The sequence below is a fragment of the Thalassophryne amazonica genome, chromosome 3 (assembly GCF_902500255.1).
Source record: "Thalassophryne amazonica chromosome 3, fThaAma1.1, whole genome shotgun sequence".
Classification (NCBI taxonomy): domain Eukaryota; kingdom Metazoa; phylum Chordata; class Actinopteri; order Batrachoidiformes; family Batrachoididae; genus Thalassophryne; species Thalassophryne amazonica.
Genome location: NC_047105.1, coordinates 34,694,741 through 34,720,169, shown reverse-complemented (window position 1 = coordinate 34,720,169; position 25,429 = coordinate 34,694,741). Strand labels below are relative to the sequence as shown.

At 40.8% G+C, this 25,429-nt stretch overlaps 2 protein-coding genes across 3 annotated transcripts in view; both read right to left on the bottom strand.

Annotated features, from left to right (window-relative positions):
* The window catches only part of LOC117506526 (proto-oncogene tyrosine-protein kinase Src-like), a 48,388-nt gene extending 41,008 nt beyond the window's left edge, over positions 1–7,380 (bottom strand). For both annotated transcript variants that reach the window (XM_034166023.1, XM_034166024.1), the window contains exon 1: positions 7,049–7,380. The gene's annotated coding sequence lies outside the window, so the exon portion shown is untranslated. The remainder of the gene's footprint in view (positions 1–7,048) is intronic.
* A 2,703-nt stretch (positions 7,381–10,083) lies between these two features.
* manbal (mannosidase beta like) lies at positions 10,084–24,089 on the bottom strand. The gene is made up of 3 exons (XM_034166025.1): positions 24,040–24,089; positions 21,438–21,617; positions 10,084–10,591 (listed from the first exon to the last, which is right to left on the bottom strand). Exons 2-3 carry the CDS (start codon positions 21,585–21,587, stop codon positions 10,481–10,483), a joined length of 261 nt encoding a protein of 86 aa, XP_034021916.1. The 5' UTR covers positions 21,588–21,617; positions 24,040–24,089; the 3' UTR covers positions 10,084–10,480.
* Between the last annotated feature and the right edge of the window lie 1,340 nt (positions 24,090–25,429).

The following is a 25,429-nucleotide window of genomic DNA, read 5'->3' as shown; positions in this document are numbered from 1 at the left end:
AGTTAGCTGTTTTACAACTACCCTTTCAAGAATTTTTGAGAGAAAAGGAAGGTTGGAGATTGGCCTATAATTAGCTAAGATAGCTGGGTCAAGTGATGGCTTTTTAAGTAATGGTTTAATTACTGCCACCTTAAAAGCCTGTGGTACATAGCCAACTAGTAAAGATAGATTGATCATATTTAAGATCGAAGCATTAAATAATGGTAGGGCTTCCTTGAGCAGCCTGGTAGGAATGGGGTCTAATAGACATGCTGATGGTTTGGAAGAAGTAACTAATGAAAATAACTAAAAAGAAAGAGTGGACTTCTGCTGTTTGTCAATGTAGCCGGGGACAGAGCTCTGACTCGCCCGGTCTGAGAGCCCCTTACACTGGGCAGAGAGACAGCAGCCGGCCGCCGGGTCAATAGTCCCTCCCCACGTAGAGCAGACCGTGTGTTTTTTAAAAATAGACAAACACAATGCTTCGGTTTAAATGCACAGTAAGTCTATTTCAGATAATCAGCGTGGACCATCTTTCTCTTAAAAGGCTTTATTTTATTCTATGTGTCACGTTGGAAAGCGGTAGCTATCGTTGCTAATTTGATTAGCTGTTATGTTCCAGTCTTGTTTTTTTTTTTGCTGCGGACGTTGCAGCTCCACACACAGGCCTGGCATATGTACTACAATGTTAAATAAAGCTTTGAGGCACAGAATTTGCCTTGAACATTTTTTGTAATCGAATTATTCGAGTTACTCAACTAATCGTTTCAGCCCTAGAGGGAACGTCTTTTCAATCAGGACCCGGGACCTTCATCCCGCTACATAAAGATGCACTGGATTGACTGAGTGTCACAGTGTTGGCAGAGCTTACTCTGCCTGCCTCACGGCCACCCCATATTTGTATTCGGTGTTTTCACATATCCCATAATCCCTTGCGTGCCAGAGAGTCGCTGCAGTCAAAACAACATAGAGAATCCACATGATGACAATTGTAAATTAATATTATACTACAAAAATGTCATTTTTTATGCTTTTCATCACGTTAATAAGAGACTGCTGCATGATAGCCTGAAAACTTGCTAAAACAATTATAACAAAAAATCCGTGTCTGCTATGTTTAATCTGCGTGGAATTTAATAAGCGCAAACCGAATTTCAGACACATTATATATATTAGTCTGGAACAAAGAGGACAAACAGTGTTGTAAAGAACAATAATCAAGACGTTAAAGAGCAAACTTCACTTTCCCCCAGAATGACATGATCAGGAAGCGAGCGGAGTTCACAGCAGCTCCCATTGAAAATAACGGAGAGACAGCCTGTGATTCTCGCATGTTTGCATAAAACAAACGCAATAACAACGTCTAAAAACCCAGAGAATATATTCACAAGAGCTTTAGGCACAATCTAAAAATAGTTTTATGTTGCGATGTTAATTGTGTTGTCCGTGTGCAGCGGTTAAAGTTTAGCGTGATCAGAGCGTCTCAATGCAGTTCTCAATGTTACTGAGATCTCGCAGCGCAGCGACCTCTCTGAGGTTTTGCGGGATTTGAAACCTGAAAAGCCTCAATATAGAGGTGTAACATGGGCGAGGCCACCTATGATTTGGGTTGGATGAATGAAGTCCAAACATGCCCCCATTTTCGAGTAATCAACAAAGCGAAACTAAAAGTAAACTTAGTTCGTCTATTTATTAAATTATATTTTGCAGGACTGAGCGGTGGTTCTCATAACGGTTTCCTTTGGTGTGGGTATTAAAAATTATGACCCACTAATTTCCTCAGTAACAGTGGATTAACTGGACACAATGTCAAGCTACCAGTAGCTGCTAAAAATGCTAATGCCATTAGCATCACCAATTAAAATCACAATAATTTCAGTGTAATTACAAGTACACAGTTATCTTAGATTTTAAGACAGATATTTGTAATAAAATGCTAAAAAACAAACAAACAAACAACAACAACAAAAAGGACAGGCCCCTTCAAACTAGGGATGGGACCGATCTGTTCCGATACCTACGTAATCGTAAAAAATACCGATCCAACCTGCAACATTTTCTGGAGAGTTGGAATCGTTTGCTCTCTGCTGTTTGCTGCTGAGCAGGAGGAGGGGAGGGGGAGGTTTCTGAAACTGGGCTGTTGGAGTGAGCGCTCTTCCGCAGTGTTCTACCCGCGGTTAGCAGCAAATTTCTGCCCAACTCTCGGGCTCAAATTGTCTGATCATGGAGCACGGATTTTCCGAAAAATTAACTGAATTGTTGCTGAAAATGTGTGCTAAAAAGGTAACCGCTTCACTGTCCCGAGGCTGTAAAACGCTATGAAAAACTAGCTCAGCGTGCAGCGGCAGAGATGCTCAACAGAGATTTTGTTCACTGAAAGGGAAAAAGTCTCCATTAAAATCCTGCACGTGAGCGTCACTGATGACGTTTCACAGTTGAAAGGCTTTGTGTTTCCCAAACGTTCGAAGGTTGCGCAACACAACAACAGAGAGAGAGAGAAAAAGAGGGAGACAGGCAGAGAAAGAGAGAGAGAGAGCTGTCTTTTCTCTTTAAGTCTATAAAAATAACACTATAAAAGTCTATAAAAAATAAAAGTACTTAATTCTTTCACCAAAACATTAAATCGAGGCTTTCATCTTAGATATACCTTCTGGCAAATTGTGGCTGAACTTTCAGGTCTCCTTTTTAAGAAAATCCTCATATAAAATCAACAATAATGATAATAATAATAATATTAAAGCAAACAGAGCTCTGGTATCGCATCGGAAAAGTATTGGTATCGGCAGATATCCAAATTCAGGTATCGGGATCAGAAGTGAAAAATTGTGGATCGGTGCATCCCTAATTCAAACACTTAACAGCCTTCGCCATGAAGCTACCTGCCCCCGAAACTCTGGACAGAGGTCAGCAACAACACATGAGCTGTCACTCATTGTGGCCACACCCCTAATCATGAACAACTTTATGGATTAAAATGTCTTGAACTAAGAAGCTCTTAAAGAAGAAAAATCCCCCGGTACAATTAGTTGTCTTGGAGGGTTAAACTAGCTAAAGAGACCAAAACCATTTTTTTTTTTTTTTTTGTAGAAGGCTGTAAACATTTTAACATGGGCTGCTATGGGAAGCGGCTCCTTTTGGAACCATCCTTAAGCACCCAGTCAAAGAACTCCCACTTTTCATGTGCTGGATGTGCCTCATTTAGGACAGTCAATGTTTACCACTTGGATAAAATATGACCACATTTTGCTGGCAATTCTGTTACCGTAGAATTGCCCTACTGTCCGGTCATTGGGAAGATAGCTTGCAGGAAATAATATGGTCATACTTCCACCTGCATGTGGACAGATTCTAATTACATTATCACTCAAAACAACAACAACAACACATGGTGGGACACTCACACTCACTCAATATCTAATTGACTAACTGATTATTAAATTAATCTGCAAGTATTTTCCTAAATAATTAACTGTTTTGAGTCTTTTTTTTTTTTTTTAAATTGTCAAAATTCCCCTGATTTCTTGATTTTTTTTTTCTGGTTTATTTCTTTCTCTCTGTCAGCAAACTGAATATCATTGTGCTGTGAACATAAAATATTTGAGGACATCGTCTTGGGCTTTGAGGAGCACTGATCAATATTTTTCACCATTTTCTGACGGGACCAAACAACTAATGGGTTAATCCAGTAAATTATCAAGAGATTAACAGATACTGAAAATAACTGTTGGTTGCTGCCCTGTAACTGAGTGACATATGCTTGTGGCTCAGGTGGAGTTCAAACACCAGATTTCTCACACATAAAACCAATGCTCAACAAGGTTACTCAAAGGAGAATCTCCACCACGCTAATAGGAACAAATTTCAATTCAGTTTATTTCATATAATGCCAAATCACAACAAAGCTGCCTCAAGGTGCTTCACACAAGTAGGGTCTAACCTTACCGACCCCCAGAGCAAGCACAAAGAGGAGAGTAGTAAGGAAAACTCCCTATGATGATTTGAGGAAGAAACCTTAAGCAGACCAGATTCAAAAGGGGCGACACTCTGCTTGGGCCATGCTACTGACACACTTGACAATACAAATATACGAGGTCTCTTAGATAATAAACCGACCCTTTTATTTTTTTTTTTTAACTATATGGATTTTAATGACATGCGATTACACCAATCATGCTTGAACCCTCGTGCGCATGCGTGAGTTTTTTCACGCGTGTCGGTGACATCATTTCCCTGTGGGCAGGCCTTGAGTGAGATGTGGTCCCGCCCTCTCGGCTGAATTCCTTTGTTTCACACACTGCTCGAGACGGTGCGCGTTGCTTTATCAAAATTTTTTCTGGACCTGTGAGGAATATCCGAGTGGACACTATTCGAGAAATTAAGCTGGTTTTCTGTGAAAAGTTTAACGGCTGATGAGAGATTATGGGGTGTTTCTGTCGGTGTAAGGACTTCCCACGGAGCGGGACGTCCTGCAGCGCTTCCAGGCGCTGTCGTCGGCCTGTTTCGAGCTGAAAACATCCTAATTTAAGGCTTAATTCACCCAGGACATCGTGAGAGAACAGAGAACTTTCAGAAGAAGTCGGCATGAGGAGTTTATTCGGACATTCCATTGTTTAAGGACATTTTTAATGAAAGACGTACGCGCAAATTCGCCGAGTCGTTTCCGTGACGACTCGGCAAATCTGTGTGCGCCGCGACAGGAAAAACACCTCCGTGTTGAAAACCATTTGTAGAATTCAGGCGGCTTTTAATGGCTTTCAACAAGTGAGTAACTGAGAAATTGTTAACAGCTTGGGCATGTTCCAACTTGCCGTTAAGATTTCCAACGGAGGTGTTTTTCCTGCCGCGACCCCCCGCGGTCGGGTCCAGCCCGACATGCGACTCTGCCCGCACGTTCTTTCATTACAAAATGACCGTTAACAATGGAATGTCCGAATAAACTCCTCATGCCGACTTCTTCTGAAAGTTCTCTGTTCTCTGACGACTTACTGCGTCAACAGAGCCTGAAATGTGGAAGTTTTCAACTTGAAACGGCGAGACGCTGCCGCCTCGAAGCGCAGATCGCCGTCAGGCGCCGTGGACCGTCCTTAAAGCGACACTACCAGACCAAAATCTCTCATCAGCTGTTAAAATTTTTACCGAAAACCAGCTGAATTTATTGAATGGTGTCCACTCAGTTGTGCCTTACAGGTTTGAAAAAAATTTTATCAAACAAAGCAACAGTCTCTGAGCCATTCCTAAACAATGAAAAAAATCGACGAGCGGGTGGACGACTCCTCACTCAAAGACTGCCCACAGGCGAATGACGTAACCGACAGGCGTGAAAAAAACTCTCGCATGCCCACGAGGGTTCAAGCATGTCTGATGTAATCACACGTGATTCAAATCCATATGGTTTTTGAAAAAAATAATAAGGTCGGATACTTTTCTAATAGACCTCGTACAGGACGTTTTGGGCATCCATGCTGGTGTCCAGAACAGGAGGCTGATTGGGGAAGGGGGATTTCATCCCACCAACATATCTCCCTACCACATTTTGACCTCCTCTTAAGCATTAAGACCTGTCACCTGTAACTGGGACTACATGGTGAATTAACCTTTTGAATGCTTGAATAAGTGTCAGTCACACAAAGAAATCAAATAATAGTGAAAACGTGTTCATTGTGCCCAGAATGTTGGTATTTTGGTCGTTGAACTTTTCTAGCAACAAATGTAAAGCCCCGGTCACACGACACCGAAACCAAAAAGAAACAAGAAATCTGAACTTAAGTTGACTTCGCTTAACCGGCGTCCAGCTTCGATCGGTCAGACGCTCCGTGACGCGTCATAACAAGCTGTTATTTCTAATGACGCCAAACACACGAGCGAGAGGCTCACTAACCGGACGTCTTGGTTTCAAGACGCCGATGCAACTTGAAAATCCCCCATTCCAACCTGAATGACCATTCCACTGCACTTTTCCGGGTTTTTCCCCCCATAGTTCCAAGTACAATGGAATGCAGCACATCATCACATTTAATGCTGGAGATTGGGAGCAGGTGGGAGTGAACTTGCATATACTTGTCTGCCACCTGCTGAACTTGTCTCCCTGATGCCAAAAGATGTTATAACGACAGACAAAGCACTTGTCCTGTCAATATGAACAGCAGTCTCTCCGAAACACTCCCAGAACCTTTTTGAACCAATGCCACTCAGAATTAAAGGCACTTCTGACAATGAAAGAGTCCAGCAGTACAAACACGATCTAACACATAAAAGAAGACGGTGAGTGCAAAGTGCATTTTGACATTTTATTTTGTTTAGTGTATCTGCATGTTGTTCCTCAAGCACAGAGGGTGTTTACCAAAGGAGGCTTACTTATTAATAGCTCCTGGTAAAAATCCACTGTTTAGCTTTCTAGTGTGTCATCAGCAGAGCAAGACTCCCAGTGCTTTATGGGAAATTTGTTGGAACAGGTCCAAAACACAAAAAAGAAAGGGGGAGGAGGGCAGATTGGCCACATTATCAGAACTCTGTTGGGGGGAGTTGAACGCCAGTTGTCAGTAGCTTTTAAAGAACTCGGGGGTGCAGCTGCCTCCAGGAGCAGCAGCAGCTGTCAAATCGATAACGGGAGCGAATCAAAAGGAACACACATCCAAAGGCAGCGGAGATCGGTGCCAAACTGACCGAGGTTCGGCTCGGTCAGTCATCAAACGGGGATTTTTTTTTTTTTTTTAAAGACACCAGCCCGATTCATGCAAACGTGCGGCCTGATGGCGTAAAACAGGTGTTCCAGCCCCATTTTGAATTTCGGTGGCTTTATTTTACGCACACGGTACTAAATCTCTCTGACGCGTTTGAGAGCAAAATGACATTTGCGTGTGCAATTCTGTTGTTTTTTAGTCAGTGCAGCGTGTACAAAGCGTGATCCAGACGGAATGCACGGCCTTTTTCCAACAATGAAAGAGAAGTCTGCGACCGCACGCTGTGCGTAAAACACTCAACCTGAAACCACATTGTTTTTAAAATCACATTCCTATTTTTTTCTCCCCCCCCACATATAAACAGAACCACAAGCTCTTGATTTTCTCACCTTTGAAGCTTCTTGAGATGCAGCCCCCCCAAAACAGCGACAAACCGTGTTAAATCCGTGCGTCTGCCCTCTTTAGCGGGTGGAACGCTCCTTTTGCCCAAATCCCATTGAGCGATTTTTCTTAAAAAAAAAAAAATTATTAGAGAGTCATGACGGGCATCGGTCACGGGAGTAGAGAGCGCAGCTGCCCAACAAACAGCCAACTGAGCCGCCGCGCACGATCGACGGCACGTACATGGCACGGAGATGGAAAGGCGCAGGACAGCGCCACACTTCACCAAACACCAGAGCGCAAACGTGACGCGCTTTTTCCCCCACGCAGTGTACGTCTCCTTTTTTATGCTTCCGCGTAAGCACGTTAAAGTGTCCGCGCAGCGCCGCACGCAGAACGGATTCAAGCCAAAGGCGACACACACGCTGCAGCAGCGCCCCCTGCAGGTTTGCTACAATAACCACCACAATAAATCATGGTTGAGTCTTCAAATTCTGAAATAAACTGAGAAATCAGAATCTATTCACGTAGGGGTCCGGAGAAATCAAGACTAAAACTAATGACCTTCATCCAAAGTGGATGCAGCGGTGGTTTCTTGCCTACAATTATACGTAAATAGAATGAGTGAAGAAATTTTTGAGAAAAAAAAAAAAAAAATTCACGCTAAATCACAATAAATGCTGATCAAAACAGGAAATCGAGGAACAAATGTAAAACAACTGTGTTTTATGGTAAAGGCACCAAATCTTTCACATTGTTTGATATATAGGACTTCTCTTTTTTAAAATCCATTTTTTTCGTTTTTATTAATCAGTGTACTTGTGGTTGGAATATAATTAAAAATCAGTCAATCAGGAAAAGACTATTTTTGATGTCAATGTCTGAGCAAAATTAGGTGATTTTACCATTAAAAAATGACCCAGTTTGCTTAGAGGGAACTCGAAAGGCACCCAGAATGCATGACGGCCATTTATAAAAAAACAAAAAAACAACAAAAAAACAAACCTACATCAGATATATCCATTTTATTTAAATTTCTTTGCATATGAAAGTACACATGAATTTAATATAGCAGGCTTGTAATAACAAAAAATAAAATGTCATCGGGATTAAAATGAATTCCATTACAGTTAGAAAACAAGATGCCATCAGAGTACAAGTACGTTAGAAAAAACAGATTAATGTTTGAACTACATGGTTTTTCTACATGCAAACAGTCTATTCCATTGCTCAGTGACAATCATTGTAATACTGTCCCTGCACAACAGTACAGTGGAGTTAAAATGAAGTGTAAGGCTTTAACAGAAATACATTAACCATTCAAGAATTACAGCCATTTTTACACAGTCCCTCCATTTTTAAAGTAACTGGAAAAACCAATGAGTATTTATTATTAATAATAATAATAAAAAAACATTTTACAGCCAATTTCTTTTAGATAGTGCAGCGGATAACTGGAAAAAAAAAATGCTTCAAATGGTGATGCAAGCACCAAATTTGGCACACATACTCCTTAGACATTACTCTTAAAAATGCCGGGTACCCACTTGAACTTTCAATAGGCGGCCAAGAAGGGGTCAATTGAAGTATTACACAGGGGTCAAAATGTAAAAATGCTCCAATCATATTGAAAGGTATTCCATATTATTTGTCTGATCATAAAGATTCCAAAAAGGTATAGTTTGGACTATCTGTGAATGAATGGTCTGGAGTTATGAGGTAAAAACAGTAAGAACACTGACAAAGGTCAATTTCAGTTTGTACAGGGGTCAAAAGTTAAAGTTGCTCCAGTTTTGGTAAAAAGTGGTGCAAATTACTGGTTGAGCTAATAGGATTAATAAATGGAATAGTTTTGACTGTTGCGTGCTTGGTTTGCAAAGTAAAGGTTAAACAATATCAGCATCCATTGGATTCTATGACATGTGACATATGCTACCCTGTAACATGATAACTAAGCATGATACATGATGCAAACTATTCCTTTTTAAAACCGTATTCACCCAACTAATAATTTGCATCACTTTTTACCAAAATTGGAGCAACTTTAACTTTTGACCCCTGTACAAATTGAAATTGACCTTTGTCACTGTTCTTGCTGTTTTTACCCCATAACTCCTGAACATTCATTCACAGATAGTCCAAACTATACCTTTTTGGAATCTTTATGATCAGACAAATAATATGAAATACCTTTCAATATGATTGGAGCATTTTTAAATTTTGACCCCTGTGTAATACTTCAATTGACCCCTTCTTGGCCGCCTATTGAAAGTTCACGTGGGTACCCGGCATTTTTAAAAGAGTAATGTCTAAGGAGTATGTGTGCCAAATTGGTGCTTGCATCACCATTTGAAGGATCCCTCAGTAAATATTCACTTTTCTGCTGCACTATAGACCAGCCTTTCAGAGTGGTTCAGACCACTGGTGTCCCTGAGCGACCCCTAGAGAGTATATTGGAAAAATACCACATTTTAAGTGAATATATTTTAACTTAAAGTGGTTCTCAAACTGTTTAAAAAATGACTTAAAAGCATAATATATGTTAGAATACCATTTTAATATGCTGTTGGAGTGGTAAGCAAACCTAATGTTTTTGATATTTGGGGGGATAGGTGGTCTGAAATTTTTTTAAATTTTAATTGGTTAAGTTGTCCTTCGTCTGAAAAAGTTTGAGAAACACCGCTTTAGACAAGTCAGAGGACAGACATATGACATTTACATCGTTAAGAAATAAAAACAGTATGGTAATGTGTAATAAATCTGTCTGGAGTAGACTGTTCTCAAAACCCAGAGCGACCGTGTCAGAGACTAATGACTAATATACTCTGCTATGATTGGAGAAACTGCACATATTTCAAGTTTATAGTTTGTAGAACCACCAGCCACGGCTTCATGATGGAGTGGAACAAAAAAATTATTCATATAAGAAAACACCATACCGTGACACTCTTGTACGTTATACTGTTGAACTAAACTACATCATAAACACAAGTTTACTTGAAATGTCAGCGTTGTGTAAACGTTAGAAAAAGTGAAATACTGCAATCAGGTGGAGACTTGGTGTTGTGAAACTGGGTGCAATGACAATGAGGAAGTTGTGATTTATTTCTTCCATAAAAAGAACGGTAATGACAGGATATTATGTCATTATGACTCATGAAATACAGGAACTACAAGATAAAGTCCTACAGGTAATATTCATATATAATGACTTAGACATTAGAAATGAGACAAAATAATAAAAAGAATGGAAACCACAGGATGCACCCACCATAGCAAGCCATATGATGTTTCCTTTGTAGCAGTGAGCTAAATATGACAGAAATACACAGTTGCACATCATTTATAGCTGTCCCAATGACATTAGTGGTTTAAATACTCACAGAGCTAACTGACAATGAATAACTTGTACAAATGATTTGTCAATCTGAGCAAAAGTCTCATCGCTTCTTCTTGCTCTCCTTCTTTGGTTTCTGTCGAATCTGAGGTGCAGGTCCTTTGGATTTCTTTATATGTTCGACAGCTTTGCCCTCGGCAGGCTCCGCCTCCTCCTGTACAACAAACACAGGGGAGGCAACACGCAGTTGTTGAGGTGAAATGCTGTCCTGAACCAATCTGTGTTGTGTAAATCATGCATTGTATCCAGTCCCTTAATAAGAATTCTAATCCAATTACATTTGTTCCGCAAATCTGATTGCTTAATCATGTGAAATTTCCGATCATAAAATATCACGCTGACGGTGGCCAAATATTCGACCATTTCACATCTGATGTATTACTCTGCGCTGACCGCATTGCTACGCAGGTGTCAATAATAACGCTGTCAGCTGACAGTGAGAGAAACTGGCGGAGCGACGACCTTGCCAAAATGCGTGGATTTAAGATACCATATGAAAGTACTGATGTGGATTCTGATATAGAATTACTCAATGCAGTTGATCAGATGGAGAAATCTGTGGGTCTGCTCACAGAATTTCCAGCTTGGCATGAAGACGCTGTTGCTACGGTAAGCTTCGCAGACTGAATTACTTACAGAAAAATAAACCGTGCAAACGATGGAACTGGATTAGAATGGGAATAACCCCCTTGTGTTTGATGATTTGCGGACGTTAATGCTGGATTATGGTCCCAAATATCTGTTTTACCAGCTCCGCTAACACGTCACCAGTATAACCATAAAATCCAGCATTAACATCCGCGACTCAGACACAGCAGGGTTATTGTCTAAGTATATTGTCAGAACTTTGCCTGTCAGCATGGTTTCTGTGAGTACAATCAAGTGTTTCATTAAGCAAGGATGAAGAAGGTAGAATTAAAAAGTAACAGTTTCAACAACCAATGCCAAAGATATTTGTTGAGGAGCGTACAAGAGGGAGGTTTGAATTTCTCTGTCTGTCGATAACTTCTGGTGTCCTTTTCAGTCCAAAAATAAGAATGCCATTGCACTTGACACTGTGACTCTGCACTGAGATTACACAGTTGCTCCTTTAAAACAATTCACCTTGACATTAAATCTGTATTTCACACATATGAAATCTTTGCAATGAATCCATGTCTCATCTGCTGTGGTAACATGAGGCGTGGTCCGTGACACTACAACCAGTTAACGTTGCATTTTGTAAAGTAGCCTAACAATTGTGAAGGCTGACAGTAGCTGCTGAAACCCTGAGAATAATCTCTAACGTTCTGACAGGATGTAACGGAAACAGGCTGTGCTAAAGGATTAAATGGCGACATACTGTGGAGAATAAGCAGTGCATCTGAAGACGGTGCCTGAAAATAGACTGATGGGAGGGTGGGTTTAACTCCTCTCATCTATAAATACTCTCCTGACAGCCGGAAGCACAGAGATGGTGAACGAAGCTGGAGTGGGTTTGTCTTTGCAGACACACAATTGATAGACTGCACAAAATAAATAAATCATTAAAAGAATATACTTAATATATACACACACACACAAAGACAGACATAAATTTACACACACCTTGGCTCCTCTACTCCACATACTCAATTTCAATCAAATGTGTTGAGTCACATAGAATGCCTACTTTTTTCATATAAAACTATTTAAAAATTACAGGATAAATTTATTTCAGTTTTTATTGCAGATTTACAGTGGATCAACAGTTTGCATAGGTTATACGCAGCAAGCAAATCAAAAATATTAAGGAGTACAAGACTTCCAGATGCATGGTTGATACGCACAAGACACGAGGTTTAGAGCCACTTTCTGATCTTAGACTGTATAAATACTTTACAAAGCCTGCATGTTGTCCACCACAGATTTTCTATAGAGACCCAGTGTCACAGACTGAACGGTCCCCCCTAAAAATCGGTCCGCTCTGCCTTCACTGCGCATGCATCATTCACCGCGGTTTACCGATTATCAGCTCGTTTCTACTTAAAACTGCACTCCAGTCATCATCTATCTCAGCGACAGATATCTGAAGCTTTGGTACAACAATCATTTCCACATAAATTCAGCATTATTTTATCATAAAAGATGGAGGAAGTGATTAGAGCGCTGAGGCTACACGAGCTGCTAGCTGCTGCATTCAATGCACATCCGTCATTTCAAAGCGTAACCAATTATTGCCTTGTTTCTGCTTAAAACTGACTTTAGAATGATTTAAGAGGTTTTACTTTGTCATCTGATGGTTAATAATCCCATTAATCCATTTGATCGCTTTGGGTGAAGAGACTCCATCTCAGACGAGCTCCTGAACTTCAAAATGACATGCACAGTGAAGGCAGGGTGGACCAATATTTAGGGGGCTGTTCGGTCTGCGACACCGGATATGAAGCCCATGTCTAGACCATGGTCTTAGCGTCACCATGTGGACAGCAGCAGCACGAACTCATTAATGCATAAAGGACTGGAGCATGAGTGGCTCCGTGTGTGACGAAAGGAGCCTTAACACATCCTTCTCCTTGAGTTCGAACCAGCTAAGCTAACAGGCTAACCTTGATTGGGGTGTTTATTATTAAATTATATTTTTGAGGACAACACAGCAGTTCTAACAACTTGCTTTGGTGTGGATATTAAAAGTCATGAGCCCCTTATTTTCTCAGTAATCGTTCATTAATGGGTCTTAACGGATCAGGCTCCCGACAGCTGCTAAACATGCTATCACTATAAGCATACAACATTAAATTACATGAGCATTTCATTCAGTGTGAATATTGCAGCCATTTGGACGTTTCACCACACAACAAGTCATATTATTCCAGATGTTTGCAATAATATAGTCAACAAAAAAAAAACAAAACAAAAAAAACGGACACAGCCTCCACACCAACTGGCAGCCGCATTGAGCGACCTCTGAGCTAAAGACAGTGTGAGAGGCGGAAACAATCAGCTGAGCCATTGTCAAGCAACACAACCACACCTCTAAATTTACAAAACCTTATGACTAAACGTCTTAAACTACAAAGTTAGAAAAAACTTCACCCTCGTACAGATGTCATGGAGGAGGAAAACATCTATAGAGATCAAAATCATTTGTTGTACCAGGATGTAAACATGTTTATTTCTGCTCCAAAGTTGGGCATTTTAAAATGTACTCCTATGGGAAAGTGCTGTATTTGGAGCCAGGCTCAAAAGGCCAGCAGTCAAAAACTGCAACTTTTTCTTCTTCCAGTCGGACTTCATGTGAAGTCATCAAAGCTTAGCACTTGGTTGTGGAACTGGAGCACCAATGCAGCACCATGGCAGGGGTAGCCATCAGTTTGTTTGTTTTTTGTTGTTGTTGTTTGTTTGTTTTTTTTGGGGGTAGAAGGGTGAGTTTATACTGATTTGCATACTGAATGGGAAATATTCACCAAGAAGACTGCTTGTTTAAAGAGAATGCAAGATTCTAGAAATGTATTAAGTCAATTGAAAAAGCTACTGAGTGATTAACTGCAATAATTACAGGTGAATGGGGGAGCCGTTGGCTGTATTTCAGGGCCTGTCTGTAGAAACAATGCCTTCTTGCATTTAAGAGCAGGAAAAAACAAACAAAACAAATTCTAAATAATTAAACCCAGGCTGTTGGAGGCCAGTAATGGACCTTCCCATGCTAGGTTTCTTATAAGAAGCCCTTATCAAAAACACACACACACACACACACACACACACACACACACACACACACACACACACACACACACACACACACACACACACACACACACACACACACACACACATATATATGAATGAATATATACACTCAACAAAAATATAAATGCAACACTTTTGGTTTTGCTCCCATTTTGTATGAGATGAACTCAAAGATCTAAAACTTTTTCCACATACACAATATCACCATTTCCCCTCAAATATTGTTCACAAACCAGTCTAAATCTGTGTTAGTGAGCACTTCTCCTTTGCTGAGATAATCCATCCCACCTCACAGGTGTGCCATATCAAGATGCTGATTAGACACCATGATTAGTGCACAGGTGTGCCATAGACTGTCCACAATAAAAGGCCACTCTGAAAGGTGCAGTTTTATCACACAGCACAATGCCACAGATGTCGCAAGATTTGAGGGAGCGTGCAATTGGCATGCTGACAGCAGGAATGTCAACCAGAGCTGTTGCTCGTGTATTGAATGTTCATTTCTCTACATAAGCCAAAGGCGTTTCAGAGAATTTGGCAGTACATCCAACCAGCTCACAACCGCAGACCATGTGTAACCACACCAGCCCAGGACCTCCACATCCAGCATGTTCACCTCCAAGATCGTCTGAGACCAGCCACTTAGACAGCTGCTGAAACAATCGGTTTGCATAACCAAAGAATTTTTGCACAAACTGTCAGAAACCATCTCAGGGAAGCTCATCTGCATGCTCATCGTCCTCATCGGGGTCTCGACCTGACTCCAGTTCGTCGTCGTAACCGACTTGAGTGGGCAAATGCTCACATTCGCTGGCATTTGGCACGTTGGAGAGGTGTTCTCTTCACAGATGAATCCTGGTTCACACTGTCCAGGGCAGATGGCAGACAGCGTGTGTGGCGTCATGTGGGTGAGTGGTTTTCTGATGTCAATGTTGTGGATCGAGTGGCCCATGGTGGCGGTGGGGTTACGGTATGGGCAGGCGTCTGTTATGGATGAAGAACACAGGTGCATTTTATTGATGGCATTTTGAATGCACAGAGATACCGTGACGAGATCCTGAGGCCCATTGTTGTGCCATACATCCAAGAACATCACCTCATGTTGCAGCAGGATAATGCATGGCCCCATGTTGCAAGGATCTGTACACAATTCTTGGAAGCTGAAAATGTCCCAGTTCTTGCATGGCCGGCATACTCACCGGACATGTCACCCATTGAGCATGTTTGGGATGCTCTGGACCGGCGTATATGACAGTGTGTACCAGTTCCTGCCAATATCCAGCAACTTCATACAGCCATTGAAGAGGAGTGAACCAACATTCCACAGGCCACAACTGACAACCTGATCAACTCTATGCGAAGGAGATGTGTTGCACTGCGTGAGGCAAATGGTGGTCACACCAGATACTGACTGGTATCCCCCCCCCCCCCCCCCCAATAAAACAAAACTGCACCTTTCAGAGTGGCCTGTTATTGTGGGCAGTCTAAGGCACACCTGTGCACTAATCATGGTGTCTAATCAGCATCTTGGTATGGCACACCTGTGAGGTGGGATGGATTATCTCAGCAAAGGAGAAGTGCTCACTATCACAGATTTAGACTGATTTGTGAACAATATTTGAGGGAAATGGTGATATTGTGTATGTGGAAAAAGTTTTAGATCTTTGAGTTCATCTCATACAAAATGGGAGCAAAACCAAAAGTGTTGCGTTTATATTTTTGTTGAGTGTATATACAACCCCTGGCAATAATTATGGAATCACCGGCCTCGGAGGATGTTCAGACAGTTGTTTAATTTTGTAGAAAAAAAGCAGATCACAGACATGACACAAAACTAAAGTCATTTCAAATGGCAACTTTCTGGCTTTAAGAAACACTAGTCTGCATCTAAAAAGGAGTGATCACACCTTGGAGAGCTGTTGCACCACGTGGACTGAAATGAATCATGGCTTCAACACGAGAGATGTCAATTGAAACAAAGGAGAGGATTATCAAACTCTTAAAAGAGGGTAAATCATCACGCAATGTTGCAAAAGATGTTGGTTGTTCACAGTCAGCTGTGTCTAAACTCTGGACCAAATACAAACAACATGGGAAGGTTGTTAAAGGCAAACATACTGGTAGACCAAGGAAGACAAAGTGTCAAGACAGAAAACTTAAAGCAATATGTCTCAAAAATTGAAAATGCACAACAAAACAAATGAGGAACGAATGGGAGGAAACTGGAGTCAACGTCTGTGACCGAACTGTAAGAAACCGCCTAAAGGAAATGGGATTTACATACAGAAAAGCCAAACGAAAGCCATCATTAACACATAAACAGAAAAAAAACAAGGTTACAATGGGCTAAGGAAAAGCAATCATGGACTGTGGATGACTGGATGAAAGTCATATTCAGTGATGAATCTCGAATCTGCATTGGGCAAGGTGATGATGCTGGAACTTTTGTTTGGTGCCGTTCCAATGAGATTTATAAAGATGACTGCCTGAAGAGACCATGTAAATTTCCACAGTCATTGATGATATGGGGCTGCATGTCAGGTAAAGGCACTGGGGAGATGGCTGTCATTACATCATCAATAAATGTACAAGTTTACGTTGATATTTTGGACAGTTTTCTTATCCCATCAATTGAAAGGATGTTTGGGGATGATGAAAACATTTTTCAAGATGATAATGCATCTTGCCATAGAGCAAAAACTGTGAAAACATTCCTTGCAAAAAGACACATAAGGTCAATGTCATGGCCTGCAAATAGTCCGGATCTTAATCCAATTGAAAATCTTTGGTGGAAGTTGAAGAAAATGATCCATGACAAGGCTTCAACCTGCAAAGCTGAGTACTGTTTGTCACTCATTAAGTCCATGCCTCAGAGACTGCAAGCTGTTATAAAAGCCAGAGGTGGTGAAACAAAATACTAGTGATGTGTTGGAGCGTTCTTTTGTTTTTCATGATTCCATAATTTTTTCCTCAGAATTGAGTGATTCCATATTTTTTTCCCTCTGCTTGGTCTAAAAAATAACAGTTACTGACTGCCACAATTTTTTCTCCTGATTTCTTATAGTGTTTCTTAAAGCCAGAAAGTTGCCATCTGAAATGACTTTAGTTTTGTGTCATGTCTGTGATCTGCTTTTTTTCTACAAAATTAAACAACTGAATGAACATCCTCCGAGGCCAGTGATTCCATAATTTTTGCCAGGGGTTTTATATATATATATATATATATATATATATATATATATATATATATATATACACACACACACAATGAACAAAAATCAAAAATATAAATGCAACACTTTTGTTTTTGCTCCCATTTTTCATGAGCTGAACTCAAAGATCTAAAACATTTTCTCTATACACAAAATACCTATTTCTCTCAAATAAAGTAAGTTCCTTCAGCTGCTCCTTTGTTTGCACTCGGGGTCGCCACAGCAGATCCACCTTGGATCTGCATGTTGAATTGGCACAGGTTTTACGCCGGATGCCCTTCCTGACACAACTCCACATTACATGGAGAAATGTGGCAGGGGTTGGATTTGAACCCGGAACCTTCTGCGCTGAAACCAAGCGCATTAACCACTTGGCCACCACCCCTGCTTACCTATTTCTCTCAAATATTGTTCACAAATCTATCTAAATCTCATTTGCCAAGATAATCCATCCCACCTCACAGGTATGGCATATCAAGATGCTGATTACACAGCATGATTATTGTGCACGTGTGCCTTAGGCTGGCCACGAAAAAGACCACTCTGAAATGTTCAGTTTTATCACAGCAAAATGCCACAGATGTCGCAAGTTTTGAGGAAGCACGCAACTGGCATGCTGACTGCAGGAATGTGCACCAGAGCCATTGCCCGTGAATTGAATGTAATTGAATGTTCATTTCTCTACCATAAGCCATCTCCAAAGGCGTTTCTGAGAATTTGGGAGTACATCCAACGCAGACCACGTGTAACCACAACAGCCCACGACCTCCACATTCAGCATGTTCACTTCCAAGATCGTCTGAGACCAGCCACTCGGACAGCTGCTCCAACAATCGGTTTGCAGAACCAAAGAATTTCTGCACAGACTGTCAGAAACTGTCTCAGGGAAGCTCATCTGCATGCTCGTCGTACTCATCGGGAGCCTCGACCTGACTGCAGTTCGTCGTTGTAACTGACTCGAGTGGGCAAATACTCGCAATGGTTTCTGGCTGCTGAACAACTCTACGCGAATGAGATGTATTTCATCGCGTGAGGCAAATGGTGGTCACACCAGATACTGACTGGTTTTCTGACCCCCCCCCCCCCCCCCCCATAAAGAAAAACTGCACATTTTAGAGTGGGCTTTTATTGTGGCCAGCCTAAGACCACCTGTGCAATAATCATACTGTTTAATCAGCATTTTGATATGGCATGTTTGGCATGTTTCCATGCCAAATGTTCCATGCCACCTGCCCTATTTGCCAAATGCCAAATAGGGGAGGTGATGGTCTAGTGGTTAAGGTGTTGGGCTTGAGTCCAGAAGATCATGGGTTCAAATCCCCGCCTGACTGGAAAATCACTAAGGGCCCTTGGGCAAGGCCTTTAATCCCCTATTGCTCCCGGTGTGTAGTGAGCGCCTTGTATGGCACCCTGACATCGGGGTGAATGTGAGGCATAATTGTAAAGCTTTGAGCATCTGATGCAGATGGAAAAGCGCTATATAAATGCAGTGCATTTTACCATTTCCACTATGTCGATTGATTGATTGATTGCTTGATAAGAAATTAACGACACTACCAACACATAAGTGTCAAACAGTTACCAAGTATTTACCTGGTACAATAAACAAAATTCACCGCAATGGCATTCATTACAGGTTAAACAGCAGGCTATCAGTAGTGTAGGAATGTGACTATTCACCAGGATAAATCCCATCTCTTTACCACAAACAAAGCAGGTTTGTTCGCGGACAAAAGGTGCGTCCCTCCCTTACACGGACCTGACAGCCTAAAGTCTCCTCCGAAAGACTAGGCAATTGGAACAAAATAACTTGCCCAAAAGTATAAATGTTGTGAATGGGACCCGAACAGGTACCAACTTAAAATCTAATAAAAGATTAATCTCTCTAAGAAAAGTTATAATGTGTGAACCCGTGAAACATCTCTAAACAATGTCTTAAGATCAGGAACGTCATAAAAATTCACCCGAATGTGAGCAAAATCAACACAGTCAAGCAGGACATGTTTCACTGTAAGCACACAGTTACACGGTAAACAATAAGGCAGGGCGCCCGCTGCAAGTAAATATGTATGTGTCAAGTGTGAATGACCTATATGAGCGCGGGTCAACACAATGTCTTCCCGTCGCTTAGCTAGCGGTAGAAGATTAAGCGATTCAATGAGCGAGTGATGTTGATGAAGTTTATTATTGGGATAGAGGTCCCATAACATTTGCCATGTTTCTAAAATAATTGTTAATCTTCAGCTTTAGATTTGTGTATGGTAAGTTTATTTCTGTAGCATCCATAGCAAGAGCTTCTTTTGCCAACTTGTCAGCTTATTCATTCCCCTTAATGCCTGTATGACTAGGGATCCAGGCAAATATTACTTGCTTACCTAATGTACTGACGTTACACAAAGTTTCCAAAAGCTGAACAATAAACAGATGTTTAAAAGTTTTGCCCTGCAAAGCTGTCAAACTAGACAGAGAGTCTGTATAAATAAAAAACATCTGTGGGCAGTGTTCTCTATAACACCCAAAGCCATTTTCAGGGCAAACAACTCTGTATAAATAGACAACTGTCTGGTAATCTAATTTGCCGTTGAAGAGGGCCACTTGCACAAGCTGCACCTACTTTATTCTGGTCTTTCAACCCATCTGTATAGATCTCACAATAATGTCTGTATTTATACCTCATTTCTCCAAATTTGTTCAAAAAGATTAAATCATTGGTACAACTCTTTTTAAATGGCCTTAATGATAAATCAATTACTGGGTCAACGAGCATCCAAGGTGGAATATTAGGAATGTGGAAAGAAGCTATATTAGTAGTACTGAGTCTGCGCAATAGAGCTTCTTTATTACGTAAATCAAAAGGTTTAAAAGCTGACAGCTTACAAGTATAGAAATTAGAATATCATGGCATAAAGGTACCACCATACGTTGGATTGTGACAGTTATTTTTTAGTTTAATCGCGTAGTGAGATAACTTTTTGTATCTTAAATGTAATGGTAATTCATTTGCCTCCACATAAAGGGACTGCATAGGAGAGGTACGAAATGCTCCTCGACAAAGTCGGAGACCTTGATTCTGAATAGGTGTCAACTTTTTCCCGCATGTCGAAAAGTGGCCAAATGCCCTGAATGTGGCTGAACGCACGAGTGCTGCTGGATTATATTCTGCTGAACCACAATCATATGGCTTGTAAGTTCATTCTTGCTGTTCTTACTGCAATCTGGCAGCTGTCCAGGTACTCTTATTGTGGTCCATTTACATTTGTACTGTGTTTGGTGGCTCATACACGCAGCACGTACACAAATCAGTCTGGGCCGAGCGCAGTCTGAGTGTTAGGATGGCTGTCCTCTGCAATTCTTATTCCCTCCCAGATGTGGCACAAATTCTATTTTTTTTTTCAGATTCTGCCTGATCCACTTGGCTCATTCGTACTAAATGTAATGGGGGTATGAAGTTCGGTAATTAATTATTCAAAATGAATGTGTTATTTTGAGAGACATTTAAAAAGAAAAAGCACATAAGAAGCTTGATAACTTAGACTTCAGATCACTGAGGAAAGAGGCTAAAGTTTTTATACAGATCACAGCACATTGTGTCAGACTTCAATTAAGATGCTGTTGTCTGGGTTTCCACAACCATTTCATAACACTTTTGAGGATTGGGAAAGTATTAATCAAAGGAATTACTCCACTGATCTATTTCAGTATTGTGCCAATTAAAATCACACATATAAGTAAAAGTTTACATATATCTAGACTACACCAGAGATCTCAAACTCATTCCAGAAAAGGATGAGAGGGTGCAGGCTTTCTTTGCAACCATCCACTCCACCAGGTGATTTCACTGATTAACTGATTCCACCTGCTCAAAGTGATGTTAATCGGTGAAATCATCTGGTGGAATGGGTGGTTGCAAAGAAAGCCTGCCACCTCTGGGCCCTTTCTGGAATGAGTTTGAGACCTCTGATCTAGACCTTTAACCTTCATAAAAAAGGGGTAGTATGAATTTAAATGGGAAACTATCATGAAAAAAAATCCATCATTTGCTATTTGTCCTCCCCCTCTGTGGTTGCCCACACTTTGTACCTGTTCGTGGCCTTTGGATGTGGGAATAATGATAGCCAGGATGCAGATGAGCTGAAAGATGGCACCCAGGAAGAGCCCATATCGTAGTAAACTCTCTAGAAAGGTGGGCTCTGGGACCTCTGGGGGAGACAGGTCCAGTTCTGCAGACATGTTGCTGCTCTGTCTGGTCTATAAAGATACTTTCAAAATGAGGGGAAAAAAAAAAAAAAAAAATCAATAAATGAAAAAATAAATGACATTCATCCTGCATTTTGTGTTTTGGTGTGTTTCTTCTGTTTTTTTTTTTTTTTATTACTGAACTGTATTATGAATTAGGTCTGTGTTGTGATGTAATGGGTAATAAACTGACTAACAATAATAATAATAATAATAATAATAATAACGTTTGTTATTTGATAACAGATTAATTTAATTAAACGGGGGAAAATGTTTCTATTCTGTTTTATTGGACTTCAGACAATTAAATTTTTGTTTTCTGTTGACATAAAACAAATACCGTCAATTACCAAATTTCTAAACAACATTCTGGGGTGCTAAACAATCACACTCGCATACACACAGACACACACACACACACTTAGGTCTGTAAGTTTTTTTTTTGTAAATTTAACTGGAAAAATACCATTGAGATTAAGAACCTTTCTTCAAGGGAGACCTGGCCAAGTAGTCATTGGACAATGAAAATTTTTGGAATTTCGCCTCTGCACCACCACAACAATGAAATGAAACAATTTAAATGTGCTTGTGGTGCATACTGTTAGCTTTAATTCAGGAGGTTTAACGTTTAACGTATGAACCATAAAGGAATGACAGACATTTCTGTATAGTCCCTTCATTTTCAAAGGCTGTAAATAATTGGTCAAACTAACATAATTCTTAATGTAAGGATTCAGAATTGGAGTGTATGTGTGGTGATACTCAACTGGAAAGGGACAGCGAGGGACGGTGCACGTATGGTGTAAGAAAGATGGTTGCTGAAACTGGTCTGAGGGTTACACAATGTACCAATGCAAATGCTGAAATGGCCAAGTACTTTATTTCAAGTGTGGCTAGATGCCACACTTTGTCCTGCTTGATGCCACGATATAAAATAATCATTTCGTAGCCAATGACGCATTTGCTCTCAAAACTTGGCTGATGAAACCATTTTCTTATCGCTCCCAGAATCACAGAGAAATTATCTACAGCTGCAGGTTGTCTCATGCATGTCACACGGTGGAGAATGCATTTGTAATCTTGTCTCAAATCTTGTCTTATAATATATATTATAATGGATTGGTAAAACAGTTGCATTTTCATTCCTTCTTATGAGTTAGGCAATGTATCTGTAAAGTTATATTTAATATCAATGTCATAATCATTCAGATGCCCTGTGCGCAACGACATGCATTGACATGCAGCGTTTTTCTAATAGGTTGTGCAATTCGGTGTTTCGCAGTTGTGAAATCTCGCACCGTCTGGCAGTCCGTGACTCACGCGAGAGGTCGCGTCAGCAGAGTTCCAGTTTAGGGCACAGTGTAAACACACCTCGTGAAGCGTAAACAACCAGACAACATCAGGGCACAGGAGAAGTTTATCACAGGTGCTACACCTCCTCTAGACAACCCTCTCAACTTGAGAGAGTGTGTCATCATAATCGCTAGTGAACTCGCTGAATCGGCGCCATTCACATCCTCGCTTTGCCATATTTGACATTGGCTGTGAGACAGCAGAACTCTGCTGGCATTGCGGTGCATTCTGGGAAGTGTAGGCAGCCGCCAGGGGGATTGTGGGAAATTACAAAACACAGAATGTTCACGACTAGTTCACAGAATTAATGCATGCCATAAGTTTTGAACATTTCTAAATTTTTGTTGCACACTGGCATGCAGCCTTGTACAGTTCACGTACTGTTTACTACAGGTTTACTCAGTGGCACATCAGATTGTGTGCAAGTGCAGGGATCAAATTTGTGCAAAAGTCAAGGTGCATTAACTCCTTCAGAAGTGTCATGGGTGTCTTGGTGGCTCCCCTCACTAGTCTCCTTTTTGCATGAGACCACACTCATGGCTGAAATTAGGCATACAATTTTTTTCCCCTTCCAAAACAGAAAAGACACCACTGGATGGGTGGGAGCAAAGTGCCTGAGCCCCATTTAGAAAAAAAATGACTTTAAAATGATGCATTCTGGCAAATATAACAATGTAATTACTAACTTTTTCTTGCGGCGTACAAACAAAACTTAAGGTCCATGTTGTTGAAAATTTCACCGTTGTTACACGACACAAAAGTGGCCCTTCCGTTACTAAGCTCAGTCTGACTTGGCTAATTCACCTAAATGTATAAATTACTGATATAAATCAAGTAATGATTTACATTGTAATGTCCCGCATGAATCACTTGGACTACAAATGCTGTTATGTACAAAAACAAACGTTAGACCACGTTTTACAACCTAGTTGTTTTATCGTATTTGTTCGCCGTTTTATTGTATTTATTCGTACCCATGTTTGTTTGTTGTTAGCTGACATCGACACCAGTAACAGCCAACATTTATCACACGTCTGCTGCAGCTAGTTTGAACATAGCGTGTTTTTTGCATTATTTACGCCACAGAACTTACCGCAGTGAGTCTACGTCTTTGTTACGAGAGTCACCGATTAGTCAAACCAATTGTTGACACACGATAAAGCAAAAAAAAAAAAAAAAACAGAACAAAATAAGGTGCTAACATTTATGGGGAGTGGTTTATAAAAATCACATATAGGAAGTGACGTATCATATCAACCGGAAGTCAACCACGAGTTCCGGTCTCGTGGCTGAATTGTGTGTGAAAACATTGCCACCTACCGTTCGAGTCAAACCAACACACGCAAATCATGAATAAAAACATGAATAATTTATTGTCTGAATAATATCTGATCTGCCATTGAGAAGAGAATGACACAATATTATCACACAATAACTTTAGCAGCATCTGTGATTCTCGTTTTTGTTAGCCGACTCCCCACAGGTCATTCGACAGCTTTACGCTAAGCTTGAAACGGGGACGAAGGTGCGGAATTTGCCTTACAGGGTTTATTTTTGCAAAGGACAAGTTCTTGGGGTGGGGGGGGTTTGAATTGCTTTAATTTTTATATATCTCCATCTATTTAAAAAGAAAGAAACTCAAGTTAAAGAACAATGTCTCTGTTTCAATTAAAATAATAATAATAATAATTTCAAATGTGGTGGTCCACAGCACAAAAACTTAAAGTTAATATTGATGTCCAATTAATTATTAACCTAAGTATACGTTTCACATGGGGCAGGATTAGTGGTTAGCACTGTTGCCTCACAGCAAGAAGGTCATAGAATTGATTCCCACCTGTGGCCTTTCTGTGTGGTTTGGAAACTTTGTGCGGGTGTGAATGTGTTTGTTTGTCTATATGTGGCCCTGCTACCGACTGGCATCCTGCCCAGGGTGTACCCTGCCTAATGCCCTACAACTGCTGGGATAGGCTTCAGGCCCCCCACCCCGTGACGAGTTCCCAAGACAGTAAGGGAGATGTAACTCCTCCACCATGTCCTGAGTCTTTCCTGAGGCTTTCTCCCAGTTGGATGTTCCTGGAAGACCTCCTTCGGGAGATGACCGGGATCATCCTCACCAGATGCCTGAACCACCTCAGCTGGCTCTTTTTAATGTGACGAAACAGGGGCTCCATGTGTGTCCACTTTAATTAAATATTTTAATCGCAAAATTTCATCAATGTTCACCTTTTTTTAACGCAACATCTTTCAGGCGTTGCCTCTGATCATGTACAGATTGGCCCAACTGGTACCACCAGAACATTTGTCTTCCACTTCAGTCAAAAGTCCCCAAGTTCAAACTGATAATATTGACCTCACTGACAGCAAAAGTGTTCAGCAGATCAAACGAGGTCACTGGTATCAAAGTCACCAAGGTGTTAATTCAGAACAAGTTTGGACTAAAAAACCGTTATAACTCTATGGAACGTTAAACTAAAAAGAAC

Coding starts and splice junctions, on each gene's coding strand:
- manbal (XM_034166025.1), bottom strand. CDS start 21,587: ATGTCTGCAGAACTGGACCTGTCTCCCCCAGAGGTCCCAGAGCCCACC. Junction 10,592..21,437: donor CATCCAAAGGCCACGAACAG/GTACAAAGTGTG, acceptor TTTGTTGTACAG/GAGGAGGCGGAGCCTGCCGA.